Source organism: Xiphophorus maculatus, chromosome 15 (assembly GCF_002775205.1).
Source record: "Xiphophorus maculatus strain JP 163 A chromosome 15, X_maculatus-5.0-male, whole genome shotgun sequence".
In the NCBI taxonomy this organism is placed as follows: domain Eukaryota; kingdom Metazoa; phylum Chordata; class Actinopteri; order Cyprinodontiformes; family Poeciliidae; genus Xiphophorus; species Xiphophorus maculatus.
Window position 1 is genome coordinate 10,194,264 of NC_036457.1, and position 13,827 is coordinate 10,208,090.

Consider the following 13,827-nt stretch of genomic DNA (forward strand, 5'->3'; position numbering starts at 1 on the left):
AGCATGTGATTTGGGTGAAAGTTAGAAAGGGGACATTTAGCAAAAATATTGGGGTTTGAGTGTGAATGTGAGTGCATCTGAGTCTGTATGTCTAATTTTGATAACATGTATCTTGTAGAAATTTCAAAGTAAATTCACTTGTTTCAATCATGCAAGTCATTGTCAAATTTTTCCCTCATGGAAAAAGAACTATTCAAATAAATAATTAGAACCTCCAAATGACAAATAACTTGTGCCCTTCATGAGCGTATACAAACCTCTGTCTAGTAACGTACTACAACAATGTTCCCCATCTTTACATGCAGGGGTTTATGATGGAGCTGACCGCTCATCAGAGCAGCGTGGGTAATGTGCTGCAAGCGGGAAATCAACTGATTGTTCAGGGCAACTTAACAGATGAGGAAGAAGAGGAAATTCGAGAGCAGATGACTCTCCTCAACTCTCGCTGGGAGAGTCTCCGAGTGGCCAGCATGGACCGCCAGGCCAGGTGGGAACATCCACATACTAAAGCTGCAAAACATGGTTGCAAAACAAACAGTTGTTGTCTCAGTCATTTGCAATTGTTTCACATGACTGAATCCTAATTTGACTGTTGGAAGATATTTTTCTCTCATTGTCGCTTTTGAGTTGAAGCTTTCAGTGTTTCTAAAGATAGAAAACATCCTTGTTTACACTTAATACTAATACTCAGTAGAAGTTTATACTCAGTAGAAGTTTAAGCTTAATGTATAAAGAATCATGTCTAGCCTTTCTGTCCTGAATTTTTTCCGTTCTCGTTTCCAGACTCCACGAGGTTCTGATGGAGCTGCAGCAGCAGCAGCTACAGCAGCTCTCTGATTGGCTGACACTAACAGAGGAGCGAATCAAAAAGATGGAGACAGAACCAGCAGCCAAGGATGTGGATATTTACAAGGAAAACATAGAAAAACATAAAGTACATAAATATTAAACTTACCGTATGTTAATTAAAATATCTACCTTTTGCTTGTTGTTCCAGTCTTACTGAACATCTTTGTGATGCTTTATCTCTAAATACACCTCTCCTACAATCACTTAACAAACATCAGATGCTAAACTTTGACTAGTCAACCTACTTTTAGCTATGAAGCTGGGTGACTTTTCTGTTATCTTCATTTACAGTTAATCACTTCACTAACTCAGTTTTGAATTTCTTGATCAGGAACTTCAGAATGACTTGGAGGCAGAGCAGGTAAAGGTCAACTCTCTTACACATATGGTGGTCGTGGTGGATGAGAACTGCGGTGAGAGTGCCACTGCTGTCCTGGAGGAACAATTACAAGTGAGATACCATGCTTTACATTTGTGAGATAATCTGCAGAATAATATTATGTACTTATCTTTATGCACAAAGATGATAAGGCATGTGTTTTTGTATTTTGCTTAATTTCTGCAAATATTAGAAGTAGCTTGAAGCTGATTTGGACTTTATTTAAGCTGAATATATTTATTCTTGTTCTTTGTTTTTAGTCTTTGGGTGAGCGCTGGGCAGCTGTCTGCCGCTGGACAGAAGAAAGGTGGCATAAGCTGCAAGAAGTTTTCTTAGTTTGGCAACAGCTTTTATCAGATCAGGTATGCAATATTTTGCTTTATACCGCTCAGTCATCTTTCCTTTTATTTTCAACTTATTGGAGAAGGAAAAAAATTGATTCACATCATAATGAGCTACACAATAAGTCTTTCTGCTTGTATTTTAAAAATCAGTTTGACTTTAAGACAATAACGATAAATTTAAGTTGATGAATTTGCTCTTTGAAAGTTTATTGTTTTCCAATATTTTGGCAAACTGAATATTTACATTTTGGTTGCTTAAAAAAAACTATAATAATAATGTTCTAATGCTAGCTTTGTAAATGAAAATGAAATGATTTTCTTTTCTTTTTCACAGAGTTTGATTAGAGAGTGGTTGGCAGAAAAAGAAGACGCTTTAAATCAAGTCCAAACCTCCAACTTCAGAGATCCCAGTGAAATGAACGCTAATGTGCGACAACTAACAGTACGTAGAGAAAACTAATTATTTTTTATGCATCTGGCACTTTCCTCTCAAATGTAATTTAATGTACTGCATTTCCAAAATCCCTATCATCATGTAAAAAATTAGGACAACCCAAATTTTCAGTTGCCTGTTAAAGAAAATCACATATTGATGTCCATCTTGTTTTTAAAGGAGTAAAGAAAGTGATTTAATTGCAATTAAAATACAAGAAAAATATGCAGTATTTAGGCTTTCTGCCTTTGGATGGATCACTAGTGAGATGCATCTTGAAGCCAAGATGCAAGTTTTTTTTGTTTCCTCCTGCTGTCAGCGCTCAGGGTGAATTTCTTGGAATGGCCAGACCTCCCTTGAACATCCCCCACTTAGACAGATTTTTATATTGTTTTGAGACCTCTTTAAATCTCTTACTCATCTCATACTTTCTCTTTGAAAGGGCTCGGATTTTATTTAATCTCACCGTGGTGTCCATTTTTACCTAAATAGCCCACCTAACTATATGTGTAAGCTGCAAATGGCTTTAAAATGCCAAGTAATGATGTTTCCATCACGTCATCCTGATGTGATGCACCTGTGTGTAATTTCAGCTATTTTAAGTGAGAACACATTTGGGTTGTCCTAATTTATTTTCTTTACCAGAAACGTTTTTATATTTACAACATTTTACACAAGTTTAAGATTTTTCTTTTAGTATTGTCTAAACTGATATAAAATCCATATTAGGACTCATGTGCTGTCCTAATTTATTCACACCTGTAAATAATAGATTGAACTTTTTACATTCTCAAGAAATCCTGGAGTAAAAGTTAAGCTTTACTTTTATTGTTTTAGATTTTAAAAGAGGACATGGAGAAAAAGAGGAGGACTCTGGACAAGCTGTCAGATGCAGGTCAGGATGTGATGCAGCTGCTTCAGAGTGCTGAAGCAGGAGCCAAGATTGAGGCCGACACAGAGGAGCTGACTCACAAATGGGACAACCTTGTTCAGAAACTGGAGGACTGCTCCTTCCAGGTGTGCACTTGGAAATATTTTGTCATGATGAAAACATGGACATAAAAAGCTACTACTCAAATCTGGATGTTCATTATAAGTTTGAAGAAGCTTCAGTAATAGAAACAAAAGAGTGGGGGTACCATTAAACTTTGCATACTTCCTTTGGTGTTTGTTTTTGGTTTTTTAGTAACTAACATGCAGAGATGATTTTCTGTGTCTCTTTCTGTTTGATACTTAAAGGTAATGGAGGCTGTAACAGATTCTGGAATGAGTCAGATGGAGGAAAAAGTGATGGAGGCAGCAGCTTCTCCTACTTTTGATCAGGAGCTGGCTCAACCTGCTCCTGCTAAAAAACGACTGGTGGAGACAGATGCAGAAATCAGACGAATGTAAGAACTTGAAACACAGTCTGCCTCTTCATTGATGAAAACTAAATTACAAACAGACCTGCAAGCATAAAGGCATTTTATTTTATGCAGGTTTGAAAATAAGCTCTCTGACTTAACAAGCTGGATTCAAACGTGGAAGATGTCAGCTCAGCTGCTGTGCGCCATGCCTCCTGAAACCACAGCTGATGCCCCAGACCTGCAGGAAAAACTAAATGTAAAAGTTTTAACTTGAATGAAGGAACTATGGTAATTTTATTTTAAATTGGCACCTTAATGACAATATATCAATTATGTTTAACTATGACTTTAGGAGCTGGAATTGCAACTGAAGGCAAAGGAAAGCACAGTTAGGGAAGTAACGAAAGAAGGACGCAACCTGATGGAGCAATTAGAGAGAGGTAAGAAAAGTATTTCTTTTCGTATTTCCTGACGGACAATAAATTCTCTAATACAATCCATTTAAATGTGTGCAAAGATCTCAGCTTGTACATTGACTTGCAAAAATATTCATATCGTTTGTATCTTTTTACATTTTCTACCATTAAAACAATTTTCAATTAATAGATGAAAAGACCGAATACATATGCCCGTTATGAAATAAAATCCCAATAAAATATGTTAAAGTTTGTACTTATATGATGGTAAATTGCTAAAAAAAGATCAAGCTGTATGTAAACTTTTGCATAATCTTTTTGTTCAGCAATCCCAACTTAATCAAAGATATTTCCTTTCCCCTTTAATTGTGTATGTCTGTTAATTTTTTTAATGACTTTTATGTTGATGTGTTATGTTTTCTGTGATGTTGTTGTTTTATTTAGTGGTAAATGTCAACAGTGTGAACATATTTGTGCATTTTGTGGTAACAAAATATCTAAGCCTACAGGCATGCTGTAGGCTGATTTAATATAACTATTCAATGAAACTCTAGACTTTATATGACCGCTTAGTTCTGGCAGCAATGAAGCAGCAGGAATCCTGTGACTGAGTTTCTTCCAAGAAACGATTTTATTCCAGCACCTTTCTTATTTTTTTCAGTTTCCTACAGACTGTTTTTAACATTCACAACCTAACTATGATACTTTTATGAAATTATAAAAACTTCTGTACACAGTATGTTTAATTATTGGAGTTTTTATGTGAGACATTGTTGATTTGTGTCTTTCTGCAGAGGGAGCAGGTGTGGACTCGGTGAGGGAAAACATAGACCTGATTCAGACAGAGTGGGATGTCTGTGCAAGGGAGCTCCAGGCCGCCCGCGACCGGGTTCACACTCGGACCCGGATTAGACAAGTTTCCTCGGAGATAGCTGACCTTGACCAAATGTTGGAGAAACAGGACCAGTGGCTGGCTACAACTTCACTCGTAAAAAGCAACGAGGTTGAGCTGAGAAACCTGAGAGGAGAATGTAAGGTGAGGTTTACCACATTAGCCCTACTTAATCTGCTTTCCTAAATTAAGTTTTTATCCTCAGTTTAACATCTCCTATTGTGTTCCCAGTCCCGCCTTGCTCAGGTCACTGCCTTAGGTCTGCGACTTGAACAACTGTCTTCGGAGGCAGGAACATTTGGAATGGTGCCATCTCTAAAAGACAACATGGTTGTGGTTTCTGCACATCACTCCTCCACACTACAGCAGCTGCAGAACAGAGAACAAGAAGTGAATCAAGGTAAACATGCTTGGTTATGTACAATTATTTCCAAAAATATTCTCATTCTTTAGCTTTTTCAATTATTAGACCAGTAAAAGATTATACATGGTATTCAAGTATTTTTAAACTTTAGAAATTGTGGCCTTCATTTGTATTTGACCCTTTTTACTGTGATGCACCTTAATTAAATTTGGGTTTATGAAAACCTCAGAGGTTTGTTAGAAAACATTATTGAACAAACATAATCATGAAAACCAAAAAAATACACTAGTGACACACTGACTTTAAACATTCCAGCATTCTGTTCAACTTATTTTCTGAAAATGGAAAATATATAAATGAAAATGTACCATTGTGGATTTTTTTTGTCAGATGAGGCAAAAATGGAGTGATGTTCACCTTCCAATAAGACAACACTAAAAATACAACCAGAGTTAAAATTAGATAATTTGGATCAAAGCAGATTTATGTATTAGAATGACTCAGTAAAAGTCCAAACCTGAATCATATTGAGAATCAGTGATGGTGTTCACCATCTAACATGTTTTAACTCCTCGTTAGTATAGTGGTGAGTATCCCCGCCTGTCACGCGGGAGACCGGGGTTCGATTCCCCGACGGGGAGTGAAGTTTGTTTCAGGTCCCTCTTGAAAATGAGATCTAGATCTCAACGGGGTTTACCTGATTAAATAAAGGAATATATATATGACAAAGCTTGAGCTGTTATGCAAAAAATAATATGCAAAGAATAATAAGGGACATTTCCTTATCCCTATTATCCAGAGTCCAGTGTCTTTAAAACTTGACAAAAACATTATATTTCATCTGGAGGATAAATTAGCTTTTAAACACTGTACAGGCTTTATCCTATGTTTTTGAAAGGAAATTTTTGGCTTTATGCTATATCTGATCTCCTGTTTAATAATAAAAATCTCTTTCTCTTTTTCACTGAAGGTTTTACATTTATAAGGAAAGCAAAATAATAATGGGTAACATGAGTACAGCTGCTCATGAGCTATGTAAATTTGACATCAGTATTTTTTATTGAACCTTGGCTAGTCTCAAGTAATAATAGATCTTGCCCTTATATGGCCTCCGAAAGCGCACAAATTTACAGCAGCATACACAAGCGATTTTGTGCCAAGTCAAATGTCTGTCAGCTTGTTTCTACCTGAGGACGTGAGTTGGATATAAAACAGTCCTGAAAATCAGTCTTTGTTTTAATTCCTGAGTTAATGTGTGCAGATCTCAGCCAAATATTACCTCGTAACCTGAATAAACTCTTGAACATAAGTGTCTTTGAGTGACTGGGAGCTTTTTAAGACAGCTTTCTTTTGGAAGGAAATCAGTTGTTTCTGCTTGAGGGTACTTTGCCTCTCGTGATGGGGGCATCTTGAACTTTCACTTCCTCTCGGCTCTTACTCTGTGTAAACACCTTCCGACTATGGAAGCATTAAATCACCTGGCAATTAACAGGCAACAAAACAGGAGGCAGGAGAGACTGTTATATAGCAAAGCAGGAAGCGCTGAAACACAGTGATTAGGAACATTTATCATCTTCCCTCACAGTAGAAAACACACAAACTGGACACCTTCTTACACAAGTTTTAATATTATATCCCAGTGTTATAATGTGTGATGTAATCTTTTTGAAACTTACATTTACTTTCTTTTTTTTTTTTGGCCCAGCCCTGGCCAGCGTAGAAGCCACCCAGGTGGTTCAGGATGCGGTGGACAGCCTGGAGGCCAGTTTGGCGGCTTTGAAAGACGGCGTCGTAGACGTTCACACAGCAGAAAGGGCAGTGGAGCGGGCACAGGTGGGTGGTGATAATAAACAATCAGACTTTCCTGCAGAGCATTTTGCATGCAGTTATCATATCAAAGTGACAGATTAAAAGAAAAGTCCAGAAAAGTAGATATCACTAAGTTGCACCTTTCTATTTGCATGTTTTATATTGGCATGTGCGATAATTATTGATATTTTGACATGGCAGGAATCTCTAGATCTTGTTAAGCTTTTTATTTATTTATTTATTTATTTTTTCTTTGTGATTGAGTAACTAGTTTATCAGTGTAGTGTCATCCTGTCTCTCCTGTGGTTTCTACAACGCAATAAGCCTTTTTCTTTTTTTTTTACCAAGCAGTCAATTGCCTTATCACTGCATTAAATTGTGCAAGAGGTAAAGGGTATGTGTGTGAACATGCCTCTTTTGTGTTTTTGCACAGAAATGGCTGTTTTATAATGAGCATGTTGTTGCATACTGAACATTTGCCTCCTCCTCCATCTGTCCGTGGAATGTGGCTCAGTCTGCGCTCTTGTTATCGCGGTAGATAGGACGCTGTGCAAGGGAGAGGGGCGGGGAGGTGACACATTCTGGGCTGCGTGCCTGTGCATGAACCACGAAGCTCCATGTGGAGCCTGCCAGCCTCAACATACAATCCTGTGACAGCATCCCAGAGATCAGTCAGACATTAGTCTAATGAGAGGAGATGACACTGATTGTTATAGTTTTTTGTTTTTATGGGTTCACAATGTCATTTACACACATTGCTTCTTTATTATGCCTTTGCTAATAAAATGAACCTAATTGTGTGCATATAAATTGTAAGCCATTGATACAAATGGCTTTGTCATAGTTGGTGAAGAACGAGCGCATTTGTTTTGCCTGATTTGACATTTTGGAAAAGACATTTCACAAAGTAGTCTGAAGCTGTATTTGTTGCATGTTGGTCCTTTTATTGTCCTGCTTATCTTTAACAGAGTTCATAGAGTTTATGAACTCCGTTGGCATATGTCATAATACGTTCTCTTTTACCCCCTTGGCATTCACACAAATCAAATTAGGAAAACGTTGCAAACTCCTTTAACTTGGAAAATGACTCAGAGCAAGGTTTCACGGTCTAGAAATGTGGGGAAATAGATTTTTGAGACTTTTCCAGGTTTGGATAAGCATGGAAAAAACAAACGAGTACTGAAAAGTAGTTTTGTTTCAGAATTTATTCCATTTCCCATTGTGTAAATGTTATTTCCTTCGTTCAGTCATTCAGTCATTCCTGTTGCTTACCATGTTCATACACTCCCATCTGACCTTTCCCTTTGTTCTTATTTCTTCTTCTTTTCTCTTCGGTTCTTACTTCTTTCCCATTTTGAATCTTTCGTTCTTCCATTCTGGGCCTTATGTCGTCCTTCCTGTACTTCCTTCTTTAACCCTTCCTTTCTCAGTTCTTTCCTTCCTTTTTTCCTTTGTTCTGTTGTTGTTTTGTTTTTTCTTCTTTCCTTTATTTTTTTGTTGGCTTTTTAGTTTGTTCATAAGTTCATTCATTACTTTGTTCGTTCCTTCCAGATTCCTTCGTTCGTTCCTTCATTCATTTGTCCTTTCCTTGCTTCTTTTCTTCCATCCTTTTATTCTTCAATCAACCAACAACAATAGTGATGAACTTTCATGTTATATTTTAAAGTGAGTATTAAGAAATAGAGACGCTTGAAAGTTGAGCCTGGAAATGTTATGTAAAAAACTGTAAAAACTCTGCCAAAGCTACAAATGTCTGGTTTTAGAAATGATTCAGAAGTTTCCAAGATGGAGTGTAGTGTAGTTCACACAGCTCTGAGACTTTGTTGAGCCTGACCTTTTGCTGACCACAGAGCCTGTGTTTGGAGATTGAACAAAAACAACAAGCCACTGATCCAGCTGAACTACAAAAATGGAGCCAGCTCTCTTCAAAAGCCCGTGAGGAGCATGGCATGCTGCAGTGCGTTATGGGCAGCATGAAAGACAATCAGGTAGGTTAACTCTAATTACCCCAATAATTTTCATCATATTGCTCAATGTTTCTTAATTGCTCAATGTTTCTCTACTTGTTGGTTTTAGGTGCGTTTGGAACAAGTGGAGCGCTGGCTGGAGGCAGTTCAGGAGCTACTGTCAAGGGACGCCACAGGGATAGGCGATGCTGAGAATCTACAGGCAGAACTTAATCAGTGCAAGGTATATAAAAAAAGAAATGCAGACACTAAACATTTTTTAAACTCAGCATGAGTTGATCAAAATAAAATCCAATTTGTTTCTTTCTTTACATTTCCTTTTTTTCTTACCGGACTGCTGAATGGTCATTAATTACTTATACTAGGTTAATTGATTACAGAGATGACATTTTAAAGTGTACTTAACATTTTATATGGGCATTTATTGTATTGAGTGTGACTGGCATTACCTATATATTCTCCGGAGATTGTAAGTCCTAGGGGCATCCTAAAGGATTTTTCCATGACTGAAAACTCAGGAAGAGCAGCTTTGTTGTATTTTTTTGCTAAGCAGTGCTCTTTTGTAGCAACATGATTAGGAATGGCTTTTCCCAGGATATCTGAGTGGAATAGCATTTCAAAATGCTGAAATTTGATGATGCTTAAGTTTTTATAATCTCTTGAACCTGTTGATGACTGCATTTATTTAAATTTTTAAATTGAAACTTTTTTTTTTTTTAGGAGTATGTTACTGAGATGGAGCTGATGGAACGTTCATTAATGCAGATGGAAGAAAATGTAATGGCTGTTCAGGCGACTGCAGTCCCAGGACTGGTCCAGTGGGGGCAGGATAAGTTGGACCATTGTCAAGAAAGATGGGCCACACTCAGTAAACAGGTGATGAAAGCAGTGAATTTCAGATTAAAATAGTAATTTAAAAAATATAATTTAGCTAAAAATGCACTTTAAATACAAATTTTGATTTTGATTATTAAGACTTACAGGTTATCAAAATTCCTGTAATTTTTTAATTAAGTTTTATGTCATTTTAGAAAATGACATAAAACTAATAGATCTTCAAGTCTCAGTTGAGACTTGGAGGTTGTTAAGCAGGTAATCGGTGACACCCCCCACATGAAGGGGATACCACATCAGGTAATTTTTTACAGAGTGCTGTACGCAAGCAAATAATGAAAAGTTAAGTGTAAGGAAAAATGTGAGTGGAAAAAAAAGTGCAAATAGACCACAGCCTTGAGAGGATTAGAATCGGAACCTGAGTAAAAATTTGGGGACGATTCAAATGCATAGTTTAAATGTGCTCAGCAAAGATTTCTGTTATTTATTTTGTAAATCTGTCGAATATGTTCCCATGCAGCTCTTGAGTCATCAGGAGCATGTGGCTGAGAACCAGGAGAAGCAACTGAACCTGAAGAAAGACCTGACAGAGATGCAGGAGTGGATGGCCCAGGTTGACGAAGAGTTTTTAATGAGAGACTTTGAGTATAAAAGTCCTGAGGACTTGGAGGTGTCACTGGAGGAGATGAAGGTATGGGTGAAAAAAAAAAAAGTCAGGAAATCATTAAATTTGTATTTATTGTGAAACTGTTTCAGCTTTTGGATCTATGTATTTACATGAAATCTTTAATTAAAGCGTGCTAAAGAGGATGTGCTACAGAAAGAAGTGAAAGTGAAAATCCTGAAGGACAGCATCAACCTGCTGGTGTCCCGAACAACGCACCCTGCTGGAGGCTCCGGACAGGAGCTGACCTCCAAGTTAGACGGAGTGCTAGCCAATTACCACAAACTCTGTGACCGCCTCAAGAGCAAATGTCACACACTGGAGGTAATTTTTGAATGATTGGAACGACCTTCTGAGTCTATAAAGTAAACCAAAAGTTGCATGTTAGAAATATGAGACCACAACAGCATCATTATTTATAGATTTATGACTAAAAGCTTTGCTCCAGTCCAAAACTTGTTTTCATTTTTAAAACGGCTAAATCTCAATTATTTATGCAACAGTGAGCTAATTTAATGTTGGTTAGCTCAGTATTGGAATGACACACAGTTTTATGCGATTAGTCATTGCTTTGGCTTTTTTTCCTTAATTTACATGCAAGGGACAAGAAAAGCTTGAAGATGAGGGTGACGATGGAGGATTTTAGCGAGAACCTCTGAGTTTATCGCAGCGTTTTTGATTGTCTGCGTTGAAATTCATGTATAATTGAATTGTGAGTCATTTAATTTTGCTTTTATGTATTCTTCCCGTTATAAATTTGATCATGCATGCACTTTGTAGGAAGTTTGGTCTTGTTGGATGGAGCTGCTTCAGTACCTGGACATGGAGCAGGGCTGGCTCAACACTGTAGAGGAGAAACTTCAAGCTACTGAGAACGTACCAGAGAGCACCGAGACGGTCACTGAAGCTCTGGAGGTACTCAGTTATATGTCATCTCATTAAATTTCTCCAGAATTTACTCAATTAGATTAAAAGGTGCTCATGTGCAAAATAACCAGGATAGGCACCTTTTTTCATTTCACGTAAATCATTTATGTAATTGCAGAATATCAAACTAACATGGCAAATTCATTAAAAAAAATTAATACTGCATGGCTGTGGGCTTTACTATGAGAAAATAAATTCTAACAAATGGATATAATGGACATCCTCACTAATTGCGTAAAAACAGCTACTTCATAAATATGGAATTCATGATAATTTAATTAGACTTGAATGTTTTTGCATATGATTTTCATTTTCCTGAATGCAGAAGTGGTGTGTTAAAAACTTGACTTTTACATAATAATTCATTAGTTTGTTAAATTAAACTCACTAACTTGAATTCATTATTTTCTATATGGCCTTATCGGCTTTTAAATATAAGGTCAACAAATGTTGCTCTGCTATTCTTTATGTAAATACCTCATTTCAGTGAGGATTATGGGAATTTATATATGTGGTGAAGAACTTTTCAGTATGTTTTGATCCAACCACTAGAGGAACTTGTGGGCTATAAAATATAACATTAATGCTTGAGAAGATTGGCAGCCGTCTTTAATCTTTTAACTTCAGACTATTTGACGAATGGATTGTTTAGTGCAGCCCATGAGCTCTGCCAATTTCAGTTGCAGATAAATCTCAGCACAAAAGAAGTGCAACTTCTTTGAGAGTCTCTGGAAGTAGATGAAAGCTGCCTGAGATCTGAGAGAGTGAGCAGTTCAGCTCATCTTCTTTGGTTAAAAACACAAAATTACCACCAAAATTTATTTGGCAACAATTCTAATTTAAATTAGCTTTTATGCTAATTCACAAAATAATTAAACTTTTTTTTTTCACTAAAAATCTATAATTCTTCTGTAAATAAAATGTTGGAATCTTAATTTTTTATTAATGATCATTTATAATAATTGAAACTAAACTAATGAAATTGTATATTAGAATTTAGCCTCAGTAAAAAATTGCTAAACTAAATTATTTTAAACCTAATATTCATATTGTATAAAAAGTTGCCTTTCAGGGACAAATAATTTCATAATAGGCAAAATTAAACATTAATAACCTCGTTTGTCTTTGATTTGCCTTCCAAATTTCTTCTGCTCTGACTTGCTCTGCTGCTATATCTGTAAATCGCCTGCAGCCTGTCTGTCAAAATCACTTTCATCACTGCACTGCCTCTGTAGCATCACATTGTGATGAAATAAATTGAAGACCCTTGAAGTCAATGTTTCCTCTTCTTGTCCATGCCCTTCTCATCAAATGTTTAAGGCTAATTTTTGTCCTTACTCTCTTTCTCTCCTCCCTACAAGTCTGTTTGTCTTTCCTGCTGTTTCTCTCTGTGCCTGTTGAACTCTGAGTTTTTTAATTAGACCATCTCCATCCAGTGGGAGGAGGCTGTCACTCTACGTCCGTTACCTCTGGGAAGGAAAAGCACATTTAATGAACCTACATAAACAATGTTGGATCCAAACATGTGTTGTCATTCAAGAAGCTCCTTTTGTTGCTCGTGTCTCTTTTTTCCATCTATTATTTCAAGGTTGTTTTTTTGTTGCTTCTATCTGACACACCCGACCCAGCACCTTTTGCATCTTCATCTGTTTCTCTTATGCTTTTATTGTTCTTTTTCCATCTGTCCCTGGATTTCATCTGTCTTTTTGGTGTTCCTAAATGATCAGCGACAAGCTTAGGTCTGTTTTTACGTGACATTTTGGTTTTTTTGGCAAGTTTTTGGAACCATAAAGGAACTTCTGCAGTTTGTCTTCATGATTAAATGTGTATGTGCGGATTTTCTTCTGCCTCTCCAACTACCCAACAGTCTTTGGAGGGCGTGCTGCGCCACCCCGGAGACAACCGGACGCAGATCAGAGAGCTGGGTCAGACACTGATAGACGGGGGCATACTTGATGAACTAATCAGTGAAAAGCTTGAGGCCTTCAACTCCCGCTACGATCAGCTCAACCATCAGGTTGGGACTTTTCTCTCTTTGTGCATCAGTGTTGTTTTATTTTCAGGTCTTTTCCAGAAACATGTCCACTCATGCATAGAAGTTTTATATGCGCAATATGTAATTGGATATCAGGAAATGTTAAGCAAAACTTAATTTATTTCAGTAATTCAATTCAAAAATGGAAACTCAGACTATTTAGGTCCATTGTACAGAGCGATATCTTAGACGTTTAATTTTTGTTAATTTGGATAATGATTTAAAGATTCAATTTTTTCAAAAAATTAGAATATTAAGACCAATTTAAAAAATATAGTTTTAATACTGACATAATTCAGGCTTCTTTAATAGCTTATATGCCTTCACAGTAGTATCCTGTTTTCAGTACACATAGCCAGTTGGTTTTTTATTATTCTTCCGTCCGTTATCTGACCATTTGTGAATTTATTTTTTTTATTTTTAGTTTGTTTATTAAGCCTAACAGTTAAAACTAAATTTAAAAAGTACACAGAAGATAAACAGTTGAATTCAAATTGTTTATATAGTTCCAATTTACAACAAATGTTGCCTCAAAACATTACAAACCCCCAAATTTATATGCTTAAGC

The 13,827-nt window shown here is 36.6% G+C and overlaps 1 protein-coding gene and 1 non-coding gene across 8 annotated transcripts in view; both read left to right on the forward strand.

Annotated features, from left to right (window-relative positions):
• utrn (utrophin) overlaps positions 1-13,827 on the forward strand; it is a 180,002-nt gene that overhangs the window by 30,842 nt on the left and 135,333 nt on the right. For all 7 annotated transcript variants that reach the window (XM_023347826.1, XM_023347829.1, XM_023347825.1 and 4 more), the window contains 19 exons: positions 306-487; positions 784-934; positions 1,181-1,300; positions 1,489-1,590; positions 1,907-2,014; positions 2,843-3,022; positions 3,245-3,393; positions 3,484-3,607; positions 3,704-3,791; positions 4,562-4,803; positions 4,891-5,059; positions 6,729-6,856; positions 8,683-8,820; positions 8,909-9,022; positions 9,520-9,675; positions 10,154-10,324; positions 10,430-10,621; positions 11,078-11,212; positions 13,092-13,241. In XM_023347826.1, coding sequence (XP_023203594.1) covers positions 306-487; positions 784-934; positions 1,181-1,300; positions 1,489-1,590; positions 1,907-2,014; positions 2,843-3,022; positions 3,245-3,393; positions 3,484-3,607; positions 3,704-3,791; positions 4,562-4,803; positions 4,891-5,059; positions 6,729-6,856; positions 8,683-8,820; positions 8,909-9,022; positions 9,520-9,675; positions 10,154-10,324; positions 10,430-10,621; positions 11,078-11,212; positions 13,092-13,241 — 2,799 coding nt within the window. The remainder of the gene's footprint in view (positions 1-305; positions 488-783; positions 935-1,180; positions 1,301-1,488; positions 1,591-1,906; positions 2,015-2,842; positions 3,023-3,244; positions 3,394-3,483; positions 3,608-3,703; positions 3,792-4,561; positions 4,804-4,890; positions 5,060-6,728; positions 6,857-8,682; positions 8,821-8,908; positions 9,023-9,519; positions 9,676-10,153; positions 10,325-10,429; positions 10,622-11,077; positions 11,213-13,091; positions 13,242-13,827) is intronic.
• trnad-guc lies at positions 5,593-5,664 on the forward strand. Its single transcript has one exon. It is a non-coding gene; the product is annotated as a tRNA-Asp (tRNA).